This window comes from Blastomyces dermatitidis (genome assembly GCF_000003525.1).
Source record: "Blastomyces dermatitidis ER-3 genomic scaffold supercont1.5, whole genome shotgun sequence".
NCBI classification, from domain to species: domain Eukaryota; kingdom Fungi; phylum Ascomycota; class Eurotiomycetes; order Onygenales; family Ajellomycetaceae; genus Blastomyces; species Blastomyces dermatitidis.
Window position 1 is genome coordinate 1,841,639 of NW_025544778.1, and position 19,589 is coordinate 1,861,227.

A 19,589-nucleotide genomic window follows, 5' to 3' on the forward strand; every position below is an offset into this window, starting at 1 on the left:
TACAGTACAAAGGGCGGACAAATAGATCCTCGTGAGGCGGACTGTAACTATTGGCGGGTATTTATTTAATGAAATAGAGCGGGGAGAAGGCACAATTCGGGGTTCAAGCCGACGACGAAACAAGGTGGAAAAATGAAAACACAAGCAAAGAGGACGACGCCACACGGAAGAAACCAGCTGAGGATTGTCGCTATCCAGCTGGCGAGGGTTGAGGAGGCTGGTGGGAGACGCTAGAAGGTGTTGAATGGACGAAGTTGAGTAGAGTTGAGGACATTTCGATGTAACTAAAATAAATATTTGGCTTTTCTATCCAGCACCAGAGGGCAAAACTGCATATCCAGCCAATGCGTGCACATAAATACATGTAACTATGTATGTACTGTACAAGGACTCGCACTTAGGGAGTTGGGGCCTACAATGGCGGTAGTGAATTTATTTTTTATTTAATATGACCGCTCGTATTTTTGTGTCTGTCTGTCTGCAATTTTTCGCCCTTTCTCGCGCCCTCGGGAGCCGCTTGACGTTGAACATGGTCTAAATAACCGGTCTGGTTGACCCCATGTGTGAGTGATGCAGATACATATTTTACCATATAAATCTCTGCTGGTCGGGCGGTCTACGATGGAGAAATGTATGAAGGATCTGAAAATTGAAAACCCCTTCCTGTTCTTTAAATAATCCCGAGTTTGACTGATTGTTATTATTAGTGGTGTGATATTAACGGGTGCTACCACTTCTGCTCCACCAAATCGCAAATCCCAGGGAGCAAGGCTCCTCCTCCTTATCGAGCGTGGGAAACCGCAAGAATTCCCCACTATTTGGCCAGTTCAAGCCGAAGGGGAGCCCTAGAGTTGCTTGCTTCAACCGCTGCTCAATAATAAATAGCTAAATACTACCAAGCCGCTAAACCTAGCTTAGCTGCACACTACCAGGGCATGTCGCTGGGGCCTGTCAATGCTGTCAATTACTGTCATTCAGACAACCAGGTTTAATCAAAAGGATTGAAAATATCAACTGACCTTGCACAGACCCTGGCTAAAGGCAATTTTATTAGCGCCTCATTCATCCTAGCGTTCATAAGCTGTGCGGAGAGTTAGCCAGTGAGATGCTAAACTCAAAACGTCATACTGACGAGAGAAACCGATTGAACTCTTGGTACCAAAATAGAAGGAGAAGACGATGCAGCCGCGCAGGGAGCCGCAATTGCAGCCGACTCATACCTAGATACCTAGATACAGTACATGTACAATCCGCGGTAGAAAATATACCACCTTTGCAGATATCTGGAATAATGGAATATCATCTTCATATTCGTTCCACTTCTAAGCATCTTAACACCAGGATGTCAAACAGCTCAGTGAGGGAGAATTGATACAAGGAAGGGGATCTCCCCACTCACACGCCCTGCCAAGTCCATTTTGCCTATAGCTTCGAATCAAGATGTCATCTGTATAAGAGTGGCAAACGCAACATGCTTGCGAAAGCTGGTGGTGGCTCGTGGATTTGTTAATCAGAGAAAGGTATCTTCCAATGTGGCTCATTTTCTCGAGGCGCCAAAATTATGTGAAATACATGGGATATATAGCAATTATATACAAAAAAGAGCAGCCAAAACCCACAATGCTGAGACATCTGAAATGAACCCTGGCATGACCACACCCTGGGGCCAATTAAACACCTACCCAATAGGCCGTCAAAAAAGCCACGTGTGACAGCACTACATATCTCCCCATCATTCACGACGAGTATAACACTGACACACCAACACTCTTCCATCCATACGAGCTCAGCCCACCAGCAGCACCGGGCCCGCTCGCAGCAAGTGAAGACGCATATGACAGCGACGACCGCGACTTCGGTCCCAGCGCAATACCAGCACTCACAACGAGCTCCTTAACCCGGCCTTCCCACAATGCACGGATATTCCAGGACTGGTCGACCCGGACCTTAATTACCGAATCGGAAGCGTGGGGACGCTGGGGATGATGGTGCATGTCGTGGTCGTCGCGCTGGATGCCTGGAAGACCATCACGCTCGGGATGTACGGAGACTGCAGCGTCCTGTAAGCCCATCTTGCGTCTCGCCCAGGTCAAATCATCTACAGCAAAAAGCGGAGAAGAGTTTCTCTGCAACGTGTGTAGCTTTTTGCTCCGGCGCCATAATTCGCAGCCGGCTACCATCTCGCTCTCCCAGCTATAGACGTTGAAGCCGAAGCGGGAGCTGAATGCGAGATTTGGGGAGGCGAGGAGTGAATATGTTGTTGACATGGAGCCGGTTAGGGGTGTTAATGTCAATGTTAGAGTGTAAGGGAATGTGGAATGTGGGTTTTCGGTGGCGGCGGGTAAAGTAGTAAATCGCAGACCGGTAGATAGACCTACGACGGAAGAAACGGGAGAATAATATACCTCCCCGCCCGCTGAAAGGAGAGAGAGTAAAGACCGGCATGGCTCCCGTGCGGGGTCTCCTCCGTTCTGGTTCTGCTTCCTCGGATCCGGCCCGAAGTTCCAAAGCCCCTTGAACCCAAATAGTGCATTGTCCGTACTGAACAGAAATTCTGAGTTGTATTTTCCAGTATCATATAATATCTGAGTAACTAACGTTGCCTGGGGTGCGGACTTGGATGCGGGAGCCCGGCTTGAACAAAACGCAAGAGAGAGTTGGGTAGTAGGCGATAAACGGCGGAGGAATGATCCTGTGAGCGTAGTCGGAGGCGGGAGATGCAGTGTCGCATGTAGTAACGTGGCTTTTTTCTTCAGGTCCCCCTCGGTGCCTCCGATAGCTAGATCTCCGTCTCGCCCATCTGCTGCCGGGAACGCAGGGGGAAGAGAAGGGGGGTAGATCTGTCGGTAACCTGGGACAAGTTTGCGGAGCGGTATTAAAGTGCTTCGGCTGGGGGTATCGTGAAGTGGAATTGTAGTGAATAAATAGGATATAGAGCCATCTATTAATCCCACCGTGCCGAGGGTATACGTCGTCGCGAAGTGGGGGGTTGAAAGTGAAGATAGATTCACCTTCAGCCGTTCAGGCGTAGAGAAATCGAGGAGCGCTGTAAAAATGATGTAAGCGCACTGTTCATTCTGAATATGATACCAGGTAGACGAATCACGGCAGAGAAGCTTTCTGTGACAACATACCATTCGCCGTAGTTGTTAGCTGTGAGTAGGAATTGTCGCGGTTCCACTTGGAAGCATCGTAGAATGCAAGCTGGATGTAGTCCATGAAATCACGCATGTTGGGAATTGAGAGATGGTCAGCACCGAACTCTATGGGTTATTCATCGGCGCGCGAGGAGCCATGCATGTACGTAGGAATGGAATGGCTAATATATAGAATATCTATTGCATCCCTTTTCCGTTTTCCGTTGACTCTCTGATCGCATCGTTCGCTCCTCCGCGCCAAAAGATCGCGATGATTGCCAGGCTAACGCTTATCTAATTGTTAGCTTATTTCCTAGTTAGGACTAGCGTTATCTGCCCCGTATCAACGTTGTTCCGTCAACGGCGGAACGTTTAATTTTTGATATCAGGCAAAAAAAAAAAAAAGGGAAAATCTATAAAATATAAAGCAGACGAGAGAAAAAATTACTAGAGAGGAGAGGGAATAATATATATATATATATATCCGTTCATCTGGTTCTTCAGTCTCTCGATTTCCCATAAGCCAAGGCGCGACAGCTTCACGAGTACACCTGCACACGCACACGCATACGCACACACAAAAACACATACTCGCACATCATGCCTATCTCCAAGCGGGCGCGGTTGGTCCATGAGTCCAAAGTCGCCAAAAAGTCTCACAAGGAGCAGACTAGACGGTTGTTCGCTAATATTCAAACGGCCGTCACTCAATACGATCATATCTTCTTATTCTCGGTGGATAACATGCGGAATACATATTTAAAAGACGTGAGGACTGAGTTTTCTGATTCCCGGTATGTAGTAATATCCTATCCCCTTACTCGACCTAAGACAAATATATATGTGTGCATGTATATCTAACAACCCCCCAGCCTCTTCTTCGGAAAAACAAAAGTAATGGCCGTCGCCCTCGGCAACACCCCCGAGACCGCCTGTGCCCCCAATCTCGAAAAACTATCCCCCTACCTAACCGGCGCCGTCGGCCTCCTCTTCACCTCCCGCTCTCCCCAATCAGTCCTCGATTTCTTCGACTCATTCCACCCCACCGACTTCGCGCGCGCCGGCACCGTCACGCCCCGCTCCTTCACAATCCCCAGCGGCATCGTATATTCACATGCGGGCGAGGTGCCCAGCAACCTGGACGAGCCGCTCAGCCACACGATTGAGCCGACGCTACGCAAGCTAGGTGTGCCGACGAGGTTGATTGCGGGTAAGGTTGTGTTGGAGATGGATGGGGATGGGTATCAGGTGTGTAAGGCTGGGGATACGTTGGATTCGAGACAGACGACGTTGTTGAAGATCTTTGGAGTGGCGGTTGCGGAGTTTAGGGTCGAGATGAAGGCACAGTGGAATCGGCAGGATGGGTCTGTTGTTATTTTGGAGAAGGATCAGGATATGGCGGATTGAGCTTGACGGTTAACGGTTAACGGTTGACGGGTTGAATTTTATTTTTTTTCCTGGCTGGGGGTCGAGGGGTTGTTAATATTGTGGAGGATAGAAATGGGAATCTGAAGTGGCATGATCATGGAGTTTGAGTAAAGGCGTTTGTGATTTTCGTTTTTGTTCTTTCTTAATCTTACTTTTACTTCTTTGCATTTCCTCTCGCCTGCTTTCTATGGGATTACTGACTTTGGGGATGCCATTCTTGGGAAGTGCGAAGAATTCAAGATGCGAAAAAGAATTTCCCTATATAAAAATAAACCATGATGACAGCCTTCTTGCTCTACTATGAGTCCCAAATTACCTATCATGAGAAATGTTCAATGTGAGTACCAGTCAACGCAAAATAAAAACCGTAGATATCAAGACAGACAAAAGAATATAAGCACAACCATAAGCAAACAGAGCTATTCGCACAACTTGCGAAAGATCAATGCGAAGAATATTTGGACTAGCCAAATAGCCTTACCCGATCTTACCTCGAACTTCCTTTAGTAGCACCATTTCTTTCTCTTTCACCCTCATTCATCCCTCGTTTCTTTCTTTCTTCTGTATTCATTCCCAAACAGCTCTCCTAAAATACATACTTACCCACCAATAAATACAACAAGGAGCGAAACAAACAAAGGAAATCGGGAAAAGGAAAGGCCCGGTGCCACTTAGGTACGGGGAAAAAAGGAGAAATATAAGAAATCATACAAAGCCATCCAATCGAGCCGACAAAATATGACCTAGTGGGGGGGTATGGCTACGGATCGATTGATGGCGAGAAAATAAAATATTCTATGAAAAGAGTTGCGGGCGTGCAGGGATCGCAATCGGCGTGGTCGTCATCTTGGATAGTGGAAGATTTTATAACAATACCAGACCAACGGATAAATGGTTGTTTTCGCGAATACCTCCACCTTACCCTGGACGGACGAAATTGGGTCAAAGAGAAAATCGAAGAACTGAAGATACCCACCAACAAACCGTCGTTGTAGAATGAGAAGATAGGGTGTTCAGTATCTCCTTTTGCTCCGGGGGTCATCGTAAGCGTCGCCTTCGTGATATCGTTTTCGCGAATACTCATCATCCCGTCGCCCATACCTATCTCTATCCCGATCGCGATCGCGGTCTCTGTCTCGGTAATCACGGTCTCTGTCCCTATCTCCCCCCCTACCACGGTCTCCACCCCGGTCCCGGTCCCGGTCCCTGTCACGATCACGGTCACGGTCACGGTCCCCAAATCCATCACGGGGTCTTACCGGCTCACGATTGCTTCCAGTTATACCGCGAGCTTCTCGTTCATGCCTACCACCTCCACGATGTCCTGCTCTATCATCATAGGCACCACCTCGTCTAGAATCACCATACCCACCCATGCCATCATGCCCATTTGCACCACCTCCATAGCCTCCACTGCGTCCCCCGCCTGGACCTGAAGGCGCATTTGGCGGTGCCTGGCCACCAACTCCATTAGAGGCGCCAAATGCGCTGCGGCCACCTGGCCCGCCCTGGTATCCAATACCACCTCGTCCACCAAATCCACGGTCACCACGGAACCCACCACGGAACCCACCTCTCCCGCCAAAGCCACCGCCGCGGAACCCACCTGGACCGGAGGGCGCGAAGCCACCTGGACCCATTGGACGGGCGGGCATGGATTTGGTATATCCTCTCCCACCTAGACCACCACCAAACCGGCGTGGCTTCCAGCCTTTCACCGTACGACCGCGCTCAACATCGACTAATACGCGGCGGTCTTTGATACGGATACCATCTGTCTCTTTGTAGGCCGCTACACGTACCCAAGTAAATTCCCGATAGCATTAGTTATGGATCTGATTACCTTGCCTCATTGCTCCAGCGGGGATTGTTGAAGGGGGGAAAAAGAAAGAAAACGAGTCCACTAGGAAACTTGATGGACGGGAAAGGGAGGGGATTTTGCAGTGCTTGGGATTCTGTACCCTTCATATCCTGCTCACGCTCATAGACGATAAAAGCATAGCCTCTGTGTGGTTTCTTAGGGTTCTTCTTTGGATTGTGAGTATCTACGACAATTCGAATCTAGGAGGTACGTATGTGCATATGTCAGCTCTTATACCCCTATTTTCTTTCAGGGAGTACTTTGCTTGTGGAATGAGCACATACCCGTTCGATCGGACCGAAACGGCCAAACTCCCGTTCCAAATCAGCTTCTGTCACATCGTAGCTAAGCCGCGACACGAACAGCGTCTTAAAAGCATCACCTCGGACTTGAGGGTCATTATTGGGATTATCTGTCAGGTTCGAAAAAAAGAAAAGCGCGTCAGTAAGACTCTAATAGATATTTATACTTTATACCCAAGGGGATTTCATAGTTTAAAAAGTTTGGAACACATACACTCCTTAAGACCCTCAGTAAGATGTTTCTCAAGCTTTGCTTTCTTCTCCTCTTTCAGCCTCGCCTTCCGCTGAAGCCAGCTCTCAGTGGCATTGTAGGGCACCTCTTCGCCATATTTCTGTAGCTCATCGACGAACTGTGCCACTCCACCGATCTTGCTTGGTTCTATGTCATCTGGGGCGCGATCAGCAGGAGGTATATAGCGCAGGGGAGGACGAGGCGCGAAGAGCGCGAGGAGGTTTGGCGGAAGCTTGTCTGTCATGGCTCCTGCACACGAAGCGCTGTCTCTCCAGAGATTAGGGCGACAGTATCTTCCCCGCCCCTTATCCGCTAGCAGGATTTGATGGGTCTTAAGGATAGCGACTCAGCACGCGGAGAGATGTGGTGTTCAGAATAGACAGGCGCCAACATTTGCTGGTTGCTCCAATCCGCTGCAGAAATGACTTTTGCTTGGGCGAAGTGCTGAATAAGGCATTTAGGCTGGGCGCCTGGGCGCCTAGGCGGTTATTACTATATCGGGTCTAGCTCAAGAGATGCCCGATGACTAACACTTGTGTACTCTCCAGCCAATCAGCGTCTATTTCGCTCTTGGGCATCAAAGTCGAACATTCGAACCAACGGAGTTCCAACACTATCATTGCTTGGATGGTGCGATAGAAAACAGCAACCGCAGCAATGCCTATCCAAGGAATCCGAACAGTGGCTACCAGCCGAGTATGTGTTATTTCGCTCTCTACCATGAAGAATTCTCCGAGACTAATGAAATTCAACGGCGCAGAATGGCGTAGGCGCCTTTATCCTCCAATGCAAACGGCTCGACTTTCATTATTGCGACTGGGCCGGTAGCTCAAGAGGGATGAAGTGAGTTCCGCCCCAGTTTCCCCAGCGAAAGAAGCAAAAACAGAGGAGAGAACACACAAAGACCATTCAGGCAGAAACTCGGAGCCTCGAGAGTTCGGAGCTTACGATCCCCCTTCCACCCACCTAGTGCATTTCTCAAATACACCCTCCCCTCCTTCGCCGCCGCAAACCCACAGATAGAAATCCGCGTATCCCCCCGACCGAAGAAACACCCCGTGATCAAAGGTCACTACATCAATGGCCGTGAAAAGGCCGTGTGCGTCCGCAACCTCGAGAAAGAACAGATCCTAGCGAAGGCGTTGCTGCTCAAGGAGGCTAGCGGAGAGAAGTTGAGAAGAGTCAGGAAGCCTGTGTCCAGTTTGAATGAGAGTGTGAGAGGCATTTGGAGTCCTTATCATGGCGATGTCAAGACGGTATGATGTGGGATGGGACGCGGTGGGATTACGAACGGCTATATGTCATGTTTGGTGGTGTGGTGAGTCCACGCCGGCCGCGCTGGTGTTTGAAAAGGAAATGGGCTTTATGAACGATTTCACAGACCAATAAGGTCAGGATCTGAGCGATTGTGCATCGCTATTGTTTTATATATATGTGTGCATTTTGCATTTTATTTCGTTGTTTGATTTGGAAGTATATTTACTTTTGTTCTGGATTCGATGGGTCACATAGACTGGAATAATGTCTTGTATTTCTTTATATGTATAATAGAAGCTTTAAAAGGGTTAGAAGAGCCTCCAGTTGACGAGCGGTTCATCTTTTCCTGCGGTACATCAGCTACTAATCACTCTATGTATTACGCTTCAGGCGTCGTAACAATAAAATACTTCGTAAAGAAGTAAAAATGCACGGGATTCAACAAATCATAGAAATCAGGGGCATGTAACACCGCAGCTACAATAAAACAATTTCTCTAAAATCCTAATGTGCCCTAGTCCATAAAATGGTATATATGTACAAATCATTATGCAGTTCCATACCCTCGCTATGCTTGTAACAAAAAGAAACCAAAGGGAAAGGTATAGCAACAAGGGGGGGGGGGGGGAGAGAAGAAGAAAAAAGAAGAAGAACAGAGCTAGAGATAGATTTGAAACATCGCACGTGGTTGGCTAACCATCTTGCCGCAGTCGGGTACGACACATTTCGCAAATGGTTTCGTTTTCGGAGAGTCGGCACTGTCTGCCCGCTTTCTCGAACGCGCTCGGTATTTCGTACATTGGCCACAATAAACCTATGAATATAGTTAGTGAATGCTGTTTAGATAAAGGCAACGAACGTGAGGCCGCTGAAGAGAAAACAGAGGGGCAGAATCAATCGTACATGTCCACATGGCTTAGCCACCCATATTTGCTTCTGCACTGCATCATCACCAGTCCCTAGTTCGTGGTCACAGTTGGGACAAATCACAACCTCATCCTCCCCGACAGTCGTTGTAAACCCTGGAGGCGGCGCTGACGGAGCCACATACGCGGGTGTTCGTCGTGTCTCGCCCGACCCGAATCCGGCCGTTCTGTAATTCAATTCAATGGGGAAATCATCCTCCACTTCAACCTGAATGGGCCGTTCCCCGAGCCAAAACGGAGAAATGTTGGTAGGGAAAATACGTGCAAGGTTGCGGCTCCTCAAGCTCATTTCTTCTCGGATTGTTTGCTGCCGCTGCAAGTATGAGGAAGGCGGCCCGCTTCCGCGAATTCTCCTAATCATGTCCACGAGACTAGAGCCTCTTAACGTAGGAGGGGCTTCTCGATTTCGGTGGCTATTCTCATTTTGACGAGTTTCTTCCGCCGGCCGTATTTGAGTGCCTAGGAACTGTACTTCTGGGCTTGAATACTGTTGGGGCTCGTTTGTAGTTGACTCTTCCTCCAGATCAACAACATCTGCCATAATATTTCTTCCAAATCGAGGTGGACGTGAATTCCTGCTGGCTGCTTGTCGTAGAGGTGTCTGAGTGGCTCTGTCTGACAGAACGTGATCAGGCTCCTCTGTCAAATCGATAACGTTATCTTGTTGAGGGAGAGGAGGGGGAGAGGAACTAGGTGCTGATGCGGTCGCCATGACTGGTCTTCTGAAATCGTAGCCGTCGCCTGGAAATCTCAGGTGTGGTAGGGGTGGAAGTGTTGGTCGATGGCTGGAGAAGACCCGGGACCCAGGATTCGAATTCGAACCAGACGGCTCTGCGTAATCCCATGGAGATGTGCTCCGGCTTTCAGAATGCGAATTTATCATCTCATGGTGCGGTCGCTAGAAGCAATCATGAAAGCAAAAGAGTTAGCTAAAGGTGATATCCCAGCGGTGGTGGTGAATGCTAGCAGGGGCAGTGGATAAAGGTAGCGGAAGTGACGAGGGAGGATAATGCTTACTTTTCTCGACTGTCGGGCAGTCAAAAGTTGAATACTCGGGTCTCCATTCATGATAAACACTTGACTAGGAGAGAGAGTAGCAAAAGGGTGTGGTTGAGCGTGAGGTGGTTGGAAATGGGTGAGGGGTCGGAAGAAGGGTTGTCCAGGTCAGAAGTGGATGTTCAGATGGTTGCAGCGGCGGCGGTCGTTCAGCGGTTCCCAGCCTATGTCTTGGTCGAGCTTTCGCCGAAGATATGTACCAGCCGCCCCCAACCAGTGGCAACCACAGAACTGGAGAAAAGTAACCAGGATGGAAATCCCTGGCCGCGGCTCAATGGGATAACTAAGCGATCGAATCGCGGCTTACATTAGTCAAATCTGCTCGTATTGAAAAAGGTGCGAACACCTTGCTTGGAATTTATATAAAGAACCCTAGAAATTCACGAGTGTTTATTGACTAGACCCTAGGCGCCAGCATTTTCACACAATGAAAATGGAATATTAGAATACAAATGACTGAAGAAACAGGATCCTGTTATCATGGCTTTGCTTCCACCACTGTAAGAACGCCGTCGCCGTTCAGTGCCACAATTCCCTGCGCCGATTTTCTCCACTCTGCTGCAACAGCGAGTACCGCGCTTCGCAGAGGCTCTGACCATTTTTTGGACGCTTTGGTATATTGCTGTACTGTCACTCCGTTCGGGCCGCCAGTCAATAAAAATTGTCCAGTGTAGTCCCAGCTAATGGAATCGACACGGTTTCCTGTTTCTAGCACCTTGATCTCCGCTGACTTGCGCAAATCCCATATCGAAACCGTGGTAGAGTTTTTAGTCACGGATGCTAGCCAGGTGCCATTCTCTGAGAAGAACAGAGCTTTGAGCGGACTGCCAGCACTGAAATTAGCTGCGCTTGTTCCGGTTTTGACGTCGAAAATTTTAATTTGGCCGTCAGCACCACCAGCAGCGACAAGATGGCCATCAGGGTGGAACTTAACACAATTTAAGGCTACAGGATAGCGTTAGCAGATAGTAAAATATAATTCAACAGGGTAAATACGTACCGGCGTCACTGTAAATTTGGGCAATGACAGAATTGGAAGTAAGATCGTAGAGAACATAGCTTTTATCCACGCCCACGGACGCAATGATATCGCCCGTAGCGTGTGTTGCCAATGAAGTAGCCTCCCCGGCATGTGAATTGAAGGTGGCAACCTCCGTCCCGTTCTCAAATATTTTTACTGAGCCCGCGGAAGTCGCAACAGCTGCCTTGGCCCCTATCCATACAGCATCCGTGACAGCACCCCCCACTTTCAGAGATGATACTATCCGCTTCTCAGCCAGCGAATATATACCAGCTACACCATCAACACCCCCAACCAACGCGAGATTACCCGAAGGATCGAGGGATAAGGTCTTCCCGCCGGGATAAAGCGCCTCAGAGCAATCAGTGGGTTTGAACTCTTGTATCGTTTCTCCAGTAGCCCATTCTTCTGGAACTGTCCGCTTGCGGCGCGTTTTCGATAATCTATGCTACATTAATACCGGCTCTGGTCACAGCCTAAGTTATAAAGCAAAAGAAAACATACTGTTCTTGTGTGGCATCTATCCTAGCAATAACAGCTGGCGGCAAGCCAGTGCTGTCTACTTGCATAGCATCGCCATTGCTCGGAGCGCGACCTGCACCGACTGTCACTTTTGACAAGGCGTCACGAGCCTCATCTCTTTCCTTTGTTAGTCTTGCGATGACCCTGACGGCTGCATCGTGTTGGTATAGCGCGGTACTGAGCTCTTGTCGCGTCTGAGCCAGGGTTTGTTTTAGAGTATATGTTTCAAGTGCGAGGGCATCCCATTCTTCTTGGAAGACTCCTAGGAGGGATGGAATGGATGTGAGGGTAGGCGGGCGCGGTCGAACTACGCGGGCTGATTTGAGTTCTAGTAGGTCTTCGACACTAAGGTCTTCTCCAGTAACAGGGTCTTTGCCATTCTCCGAGATGTATGCCTCGATGAGACGCTTCTCGAAGACATTACCTGCGTCAATTTTAGCATGTTAGCTCCAGTTTGAAGCCGACCGATGAGCAGAGCTACGTACCGCTCTTTCGCGAAACCACAGGCACCTGGGGAGCTTCTCCGGAGACTAAAGGGAGAAATTAGCAAGCGTTCAAGACAGTTAAATAGGCTAAACAGTAGACTCACTTGCGCACAGCATGGTTAATTGGCTTGTTCAGACAGGGAATTAGCGTGAGGAAGCCGTCAGAGAGCTGTCGACGTAAATAATGCCGTTGGTTTGGTTGAGTTTCTTCGTTTCTGCGAAGCCGGAACATAAGTGGCTCCGCTCCGGCGATCAGATAAGGAGCTATGGACATCCACCGCAAGGGCAACTTGTACTGTACTAATATCTTCTAAAACAACCGCAAAATGCCTAACTATTTAACCAGGAAGCCTACGCTATTACTACTAAGACTCATATGACGTTCACTCTATACAATTTTTATTCCCTGATACTCCTGACCGCGGAAAACTACTTCCCCGCTAGGATAAGAGGACCTGAAGAGATGAATGGTCTTCCAACGCTCCGCTCCTTGCACGCCTAAACACTTAAAAGTCTCAAGGATCCTTTTGACCCTCATGTACATCTACCTATAATGAGTTTCAATGCAAAGAACCTAACTTATGGTATGCTTTGCCCTGGTTGTCATCGACCTCCCTGTCGACAATTCTTAGGCCTTCTTCTAACAAGCATATATAGAGAAAAACGAACCTGCATTTCTTCGAAAGCTGAGAAGCCAATACGGTGATGGAAGTGGTTTTCGCAATGATAGACCAAGCCCACGTCCTACCAAAAAAAAGGATGCTGATGATGATGACGCCCCTACATACGTGGACGAGGCAAGCAACGAGATAATTTCCAAGGAGGAATACGATGTGTTGGTGAGAGGGGACAGCGACAACAAAATAGGGGAAAGATCTGGAAATAATAGAAATGAGAATGAGAAAACAAGGTCAACAAATGATACAGGAGATGGCGTTGACCAAGGAGAACGGCAAGGCCCCAAGGCCAAACGAAACCAACATTTTGCGGAGATTGGTGGCGCAAAGAAACGAAAGCAAGCTAAAGTAATTGGAGAGGATGCGACTGAAGATGCCACCCGAAAACCTCCAGCATCACGGAAACCGAAGCTGAAAAAGAAGATTAAGCTATCATTTGAACATACTGACTGAGATTCAAAATATGTTTAACATCGTATTTACCAGTACAGATTGCCTGTATGCTGAACCCTTTTAGGTAGTTTTAGACATATAAAGCACATGAAATTGAAATTTAATTAGCTTCGTTATTCTATTCTACCAGACCCCGTTCATACTTCTACCGCAACATCACAACACTACGGTGGACCACGCGACTCCATAGCGCATGGTGGCACCGCCGACGCAAAATGACTAATCCGCATATAAAAGGCTCATCGTAGCTACACAACTATCCAGGAATGACTTTCAGCAAAAGAGAAAGCGGTTGCTGCCTCAATCTGCTTTATTTGAGTTGACATATGATATTGGATCTATAAGACTGAGAAGAGCGAATATTAGTTCTTGAACGTGCGGAAACCCTTCCAGCCTGAGCAGGGTGCGGGTACTTAGGTACTACCTACCAATCCTCTGCATTAGCCTCTAACAAATACCCCATTGTATGTCTGGGGTGACCAGATGTCACGATGCCTGTAGTTAATTTGGAAGATCTTGTCCGCCTTCAACAGAAGGCGGAAGACGTTAGAAATGCATGCCTACCCCCCTCCCCGCTACCAAACAAACACCCCTCCTTTTTATCTTTTTTAAGTTCTACCTAAACATGGTCAAATCACCGTATTTGGACACGGGCTGACATTTCTGGCAGATATGCATCCTTGCACATGTCGTAAGTGAACTAAAAGTCCTCGTAATTTGAGGATCAGCTATTGAGATATGTTCACTGTATAGGACCACGGAAAGACGTCCTTGACGGACAGTCTGATTGCTACAAATGGCATCATTTCGCCGAAGATGGCGGGGAAAATACGTTATCTGGACTCCCGCCCAGATGAGCAGATACGAGGAATCACGATGGAGTCGTCTGCAATATCACTTTATTTTTCTATGCTGAGAAGGGCTTCCAAAGACGCAGATCCCGAACAGAAAGAATACTTGATCAATTTAATTGACTCTCCTGGCCATATCGACTTCAGTAGCGAGGTTTCCACGGCTTCTCGGCTATGTGACGGTGCACTTGTTTTAGTAGATGCTGTTGAGGGTGTTTGCAGTCAGACCGTTACTGTGCTGCGACACACATGGGTTGAGCATCTGAAGCCGATCCTGGTTATCAACAAGCTAGATCGACTGGTTACAGAATTGAAAATGACCCCCGGGGAAGCATACTTACACCTCAGCAAAGTGCTTGAGCAAGTAAATGCTGTCATTGGAAGCTTCTACCAAGGAGAACGTATGGAGGAAGACTTGCAGTGGCGGGAGAGAATGGAAGAACGAGTAAACGCAGCTACTAGCAAGGAGAATGGCCGGACGATACAACGGGCGGATGACATGGCTGATACAGCCTCGCAAGCCGATTCAACTGAAGGTCAATTCGAAGAGCGTGGTGATGAGGATCTTTATTTTGCCCCAGAAAAAAACAATGTCATTTTCTGCAGCGCAACCGACGGGTGGGCGTTCACCATACGGCAATTTGCTGGCCTGTATGAGAAAAAGCTTGGATTTAAAAGATCCCTTTTGGAAAAAGTACTGTGGGGCGATTTCTATCTTGACCCGAAAAGCAAACGAGTCATTGGGCAAAAACATCTAAAGGGGCGACATTTGAAGCCTTTGTTTGTTCAACTGGTTCTGGAAACTATATGGGCAGTTTACAATGCGACGACAGGTGGTGGGCAAGAAAAAGGGTAAGAAAGATGTGCCTCCCATTCAGTAACTCGTATGAACTAACGGATGTTTGCCAGTGATCCTGCACTTCTGGAAAAAATAACCAAATCACTCGGAATTAGTCTACCTGCGCATGTGTTGCGCTCACGGGATCCAAGGAACATCCTCATGGCCGTATTTGCGTCGTGGCTTCCCCTATCTATAGCAGTTCTGGTGTCTGTGGTCGAATACCTTCCCAGTCCCCCAGTCGCTCAAGCAGCTAGGCTTCCAAGCATGATTGAGAACTCCCCGGGTTCTGAGGCAATTAGTCCCAATATTCGCGACGCGATGGTAAACTTTAAAGCAGGAAAAGATGACCCTGTTGTGGCATACGTCAGCAAAATGGTTTCAATACCTGAAAGTGAACTTCCCCAAAATACGCGGCGACCTGGAGGTATGTTAAGTGCAGAGGAAGCGCGGGAGCTGGCACAAAAGAAACGAGAGGAGATAGCAAGATTACAGGCCCAGAGCAATGAAGGCCAAGACACAGATAGCTTCGCCCACGCAACATCCGCTCTCGAGAATGCGAGCGTGGAAGATAGTGGTCCGACTACAGTTGAAGAGAAGGAAGATCCAGAGCACCTCATTGGCTTTGCACGCCTCTATTCCGGCAGGCTTTCAGTTGGAGATTCTATCTATGTCATACCCCCCAAATTCTCTCCATCACACCCCCATGCATCACCTACGCCACAAAAGGTGGAAGTAAAAGCGCTTTACTTGTTTATGGGACGAAACCTAGAAAGCTTGCAGAGTGTTCCTGCCGGTGTTGTCTTTGGTATCGCTGGTATGGAAGGCCATGTCCTCAAAACTGGAACGCTGTGCAGTCAGCTCGAGGGAGCCGTGAACCTAGCAGGAGTAACGTTGTCTAGTCCTCCTATTGTTCGCGTTGCTCTCGAACCTGTCAACCCCTCAGATTTGAATAAGATGATCAATGGCCTGAAGCTGCTGGAAAAGAGCGATCCTTGTGCGGTGTACGAAGTTCTTCCAAGTGGAGAGCACGTTATTCTCACTGCTGGGGAACTTCATCTCGAGCGATGCCTTAAAGATTTACGGGAGCGGTTTGCCAAATGCGAAATCCAAGCCGGAGAAGCAATAGTGCCATATCGCGAAACTATAATAAATGCGCCAGAGATGTCACCTCCAAAGAACCCCGACCTGCCCCGAGGGACAGTTCTCAATGTTTCAGCATCAAAGCAACTAACTATCCAGTTAAGAATTCTGCCGCTACCTGCGGGAGTCACCGAGTTCTTAACCAAACATGCAGCTACGATCAAACGATTCTACGCAGAAAGAAGGACAGGAGCTCATGAGACCATGCAAGCAAACAACGAGCACAGCGACATAGATGACGAAGGTGATATCGGTAGTGGTGAGACGGTTGCTTCGAAGATTCTTTCACTTGAAGAATTCAAGAGAGAGCTACAGAGTGCTTTCGATCAATCCAAAGACGAGAAAGATGCCTGGAAGGATGTCGTGAATAGAATCGTCGAGTTTGGCCCGAGACGGATAGGTCCCAATATCCTCGTCGACTCCACATCAACAGGCTCATGTGACAAACTGTGAGTGCAAATTGTAACATAGTCGTCCATCATATACAACACAGGCTAACCTTTTCCCCAAATTTCTAGACTCCTTGACAACGCAAACGAAAGCCCCCAAGATCAAGCAGCAATAGAAACAGGCTCACAAACCTCAGCAGATCACCAGCGACGAAGCATGGGCCTATTTTCCGACAAAATCTCCTATGCATTCCAACTCTCCACTGCCCAGGGCCCTCTCTGCAGCGAGCCTATCCAGGGCATTGCGGTCTTGATCGAGGACGTTTCCGTCACTAAGACTGGAGAGGAAGAGCTGGGCCGTCTTACCGGTGAAGTGATAAAATCCACGCGAGACGCAGTCTGGCAAGGTTTCCTCGATTGGAGCCCCCGACTACTCTTAGCTATGTATAGTTGCGAGATCCAAGCATCCAGTAAGTTAGGAATTGAATCATCAATCTATCATCCATTCCTTCGCACAGACCAATTATTAGATCCCCTTTCTCCAAACGAACCCCCCATAAAAACTAACCAAAGCCCCCCCCCCTTACCCCAAACAGCCGAAGTGCTGGGCCGCGTCTACGGCGTCATAACCCGACGACGAGGCCGCATCCTCTCGGAAACAATGAAAGAAGGCACCCCCTTCTTCACCATCCTCTCCCTCCTCCCCGTCGCTGAATCCTTCGGCTTTTCCGACGAGATCCGCAAGCGCACCTCCGGCGCCGCCTCGCCGCAGCTTATCTTCGCCGGTTTCGAAATGCTAGACGAGGATCCGTTCTGGGTGCCGGCGACTGAGGAAGAACTGGAAGATCTGGGCGAGTTGGCGGATCGCGAGAATGTGGCGAAGAGGTATATGGATCGGGTGAGGAGTAGGAAGGGGTTGGTTGTCAAGGGGAAGAAATTGGTGAAGGATGCAGAGAAGCAGAAGACGTTGAAGAGGTGAGTGGGGTCGGTCTGGGGGTTAGTAGAGTATGGAACGTAGGACTGGAGTGATTGCGTTGGGTTTATCATAGTGGGTTGGTTACCTTGGCTGGAGTTTTATGGTTGTAGTTTGATTTTGGATTCTGCGTTTTTAAAAGTTGTTGCATATTAAAGGCTTTGGGAAAAAAGATAAATAGAAAATAAAACAATAAAAGCAAAAAAAAAAAAAAGAGAGAGAGAGAGGGAGAGAGAGAGAAATATGAAGAGAAAATTCCTCCTCTTCTGGAATTATGTCTTATGGGTCCTTGATCCCTTTTTTAAAAAATTGGTGTCTGGCATGTCTGTTCATTAGGCTTTCCGTGCTATGTTTCTCCTCAGCACAAAGTTACGAGTATTTGTATTATTTGTAGATATACTGCAGCACCCAGTAGTTGATTCTTGCCTATCATGCCATGGTATTCTAAAAGCCCACCGTCTTGTGCCAGACAACAAAGTCTTTCCACCCGTCCATTCACCTGCGTTCATCATAAAGAGAAAAAAGAAACGAGATTATAGTGTAAACCCAAGCGGGAGGATAACTTAACTACTCCAACCTCCATCGCCCAACCAATAGCCCAACCACCACCCAAAACCCCGATAAATATAATATAAAAAAATAAAGAAAATAAGTCCGCCTTTTAATACGGCCTCGCGACCTTCCTCGCCTCCCTCCTCCCACTCTTCCCATCAACCATCTCCCTCCAACTAACCGGCACAAGCACATTCCCCTCCTCACTCCGCCCCATCACAACGCCCAACTCATTCCTCGCCGTCGAGCAGTAATAGAAGCTCTGATCGCCTAGCGAAATCACCACGGCCCGCACAATGTCGCCGACGCGGAACATCTCGTCCATCACGACGCGGTCCTTCTCGACGGCGCGCACGTCTTCCTTGCGGATTAGTGCTTGGAAGCGGAGGTCATCGGCATTGAGGGGGTCGGCATTTGTGGTGGAGAGGAGGGAGGCGGGGAGGTCGTTGACGGCGGTAGTTGTGGGGTAGGGGGAGGAGGGGTTATCGTCGAGGACGACGAGGATGGAGAGGGTTGCTTGGCGCTTTTGGACGCGGGTGACGCGGGCGAGGACGATGGAGCCGACGGCGGGGAGGGTGTTGTATTTGTGTTTTATGGGTCTTTTTGTTGTTGGTGTTGGAAGTGGGGAGGTATTTACTGGAGGTTTTTGTGCCTGCGGCGTGCGGCTTATACTGCTCCCACTCTTACTACTATTATTACTATTATTACCAGTCATAGCTCCATAGGCCCCCCCTTCAAGCGTCTGCGCAAACGAGCGCGCGACCATCACAAGTGTCCTTTGTTGTTGCTGTTGTTGTGCTTGTTGTTTCTGCAATTGCTGTCTCGACTCCTCTTCCTCCCCCCCCTTCTGTAAAACGACGGGGCCGGCAATCGAGGCGCAGACGAAGGCATCCTGGATGTGAGTTCCCGGGCCTGGAATGAACGATGAGGCAGGGCCCAATCGCTGGCCGGGGACAGCGATTGACGGGAGGGAGATCGCCATCTAAATTGCTTTCTTGCACTTTAGGTATGTGGGTAGGGTAGGGTAGGTTGTGGATCTAAATGTTTGTTCACAGTGAAGGGGGACAATCGGTAGGTAGGCTGAAGTCCGCAGCGGGTGGGTGCGAATGATCGGGTGTGATGAGTGGGATGCAACCCCTTTGCCAGTTGACGGGAGGCTTTTCTTAAGGTAGGGATATGGGCAGTTGGGTAAAAGCTCCAGTGGACGTTCTCACAAGCTTGAGGTGAAGGTTAAATTTTAGATTGTCATCAAGGCGATTTTGATATTATTTAATAGGGCGAAACATCTGGCGGTGTTGCCACAGCAATCACCTCAGCCACCTGTAACTACGGAGTACAAAGCCTCTCTTGGAAATGAACTTGAATAGAAAAGATAGAATGATCAGTTTCATTTATTTATCCCCCCTTTCATAAGTTAGTGAACCGCCCTCAGTTACCCAAATCTGAAGAATAAAAACACAGTTGTAAGAAAACATAGTTATTGATG

General features: G+C 48.5%; 9 protein-coding genes across 9 annotated transcripts; 4 read left to right on the forward strand and 5 right to left on the reverse strand.

The window, feature by feature from the left end:
• Nucleotides 1–416: 416 nt before the first annotated feature.
• Nucleotides 417–3,519, reverse strand: BDCG_05066 (mitochondrial distribution and morphology protein 10). Its single transcript, XM_045420730.1, has 2 exons — nucleotides 3,135–3,519; nucleotides 417–3,046 (listed from the first exon to the last, which is right to left on the reverse strand). The coding sequence occupies exons 1-2, from the start codon at nucleotides 3,229–3,231 to the stop codon at nucleotides 1,737–1,739; spliced, it is 1,407 nt and encodes a 468-aa protein (XP_045276773.1). The 5' UTR covers nucleotides 3,232–3,519; the 3' UTR covers nucleotides 417–1,736.
• On the forward strand, nucleotides 3,509–5,196 carry BDCG_05067 (60S acidic ribosomal protein P0). The gene is made up of 2 exons (XM_045420731.1): nucleotides 3,509–3,931; nucleotides 4,010–5,196. Exons 1-2 carry the CDS (start codon nucleotides 3,738–3,740, stop codon nucleotides 4,542–4,544), a joined length of 729 nt encoding a protein of 242 aa, XP_045276774.1. The 5' UTR covers nucleotides 3,509–3,737; the 3' UTR covers nucleotides 4,545–5,196.
• On the reverse strand, nucleotides 3,574–7,423 carry BDCG_05068 (U1 small nuclear ribonucleoprotein 70kDa). The gene is made up of 4 exons (XM_045420732.1): nucleotides 6,943–7,423; nucleotides 6,711–6,838; nucleotides 6,527–6,626; nucleotides 3,574–6,357 (listed from the first exon to the last, which is right to left on the reverse strand). The coding sequence occupies exons 1-4, from the start codon at nucleotides 7,202–7,204 to the stop codon at nucleotides 5,579–5,581; spliced, it is 1,269 nt and encodes a 422-aa protein (XP_045276775.1). The 5' UTR covers nucleotides 7,205–7,423; the 3' UTR covers nucleotides 3,574–5,578.
• A 108-nt stretch (nucleotides 7,424–7,531) lies between these two features.
• Nucleotides 7,532–8,695, forward strand: BDCG_05069 (mitochondrial ribosomal protein L43). The gene is made up of 3 exons (XM_045420733.1): nucleotides 7,532–7,656; nucleotides 7,721–7,803; nucleotides 7,931–8,695. The coding sequence occupies exons 1-3, from the start codon at nucleotides 7,618–7,620 to the stop codon at nucleotides 8,220–8,222; spliced, it is 414 nt and encodes a 137-aa protein (XP_045276776.1). The 5' UTR covers nucleotides 7,532–7,617; the 3' UTR covers nucleotides 8,223–8,695.
• A 180-nt stretch (nucleotides 8,696–8,875) lies between these two features.
• Nucleotides 8,876–10,211, reverse strand: BDCG_05070 (RING finger domain-containing protein; the record flags this gene model as incomplete). The annotated part of the gene is made up of 3 exons (XM_045420734.1): nucleotides 8,876–9,031; nucleotides 9,121–10,041; nucleotides 10,161–10,211. 3 exons carry the CDS (start codon nucleotides 10,209–10,211, stop codon nucleotides 8,876–8,878), a joined length of 1,128 nt encoding a protein of 375 aa, XP_045276777.1.
• A 466-nt stretch (nucleotides 10,212–10,677) lies between these two features.
• On the reverse strand, nucleotides 10,678–12,344 carry BDCG_05071 (pre-mRNA-processing factor 19; the record flags this gene model as incomplete). Its single annotated transcript, XM_045420735.1, has 5 exons — nucleotides 10,678–11,144; nucleotides 11,200–11,663; nucleotides 11,725–12,166; nucleotides 12,228–12,272; nucleotides 12,332–12,344. The coding sequence occupies 5 exons, from the start codon at nucleotides 12,342–12,344 to the stop codon at nucleotides 10,678–10,680; spliced, it is 1,431 nt and encodes a 476-aa protein (XP_045276778.1).
• Nucleotides 12,345–12,495: 151 nt separating this feature from the next.
• BDCG_05072 (uncharacterized protein) lies at nucleotides 12,496–13,518 on the forward strand. Its single transcript, XM_045420736.1, has 2 exons — nucleotides 12,496–12,811; nucleotides 12,885–13,518. The coding sequence occupies exons 1-2, from the start codon at nucleotides 12,781–12,783 to the stop codon at nucleotides 13,355–13,357; spliced, it is 504 nt and encodes a 167-aa protein (XP_045276779.1). The 5' UTR covers nucleotides 12,496–12,780; the 3' UTR covers nucleotides 13,358–13,518.
• Nucleotides 13,519–19,475, forward strand: BDCG_05073 (elongation factor 2). Its single transcript, XM_045420737.1, has 7 exons — nucleotides 13,519–13,774; nucleotides 13,841–13,911; nucleotides 14,028–14,048; nucleotides 14,111–15,060; nucleotides 15,118–16,638; nucleotides 16,708–17,048; nucleotides 17,175–19,475. The coding sequence occupies exons 2-7, from the start codon at nucleotides 13,849–13,851 to the stop codon at nucleotides 17,555–17,557; spliced, it is 3,279 nt and encodes a 1,092-aa protein (XP_045276780.1). The 5' UTR covers nucleotides 13,519–13,774; nucleotides 13,841–13,848; the 3' UTR covers nucleotides 17,558–19,475.
• On the reverse strand, nucleotides 17,736–19,535 carry BDCG_05074 (exosome complex subunit Csl4). Its single transcript, XM_045420738.1, has one exon. The coding sequence runs from the start codon at nucleotides 19,083–19,085 to the stop codon at nucleotides 18,213–18,215; it is 873 nt and encodes a 290-aa protein (XP_045276781.1). The 5' UTR covers nucleotides 19,086–19,535; the 3' UTR covers nucleotides 17,736–18,212.
• Between the last annotated feature and the right edge of the window lie 54 nt (nucleotides 19,536–19,589).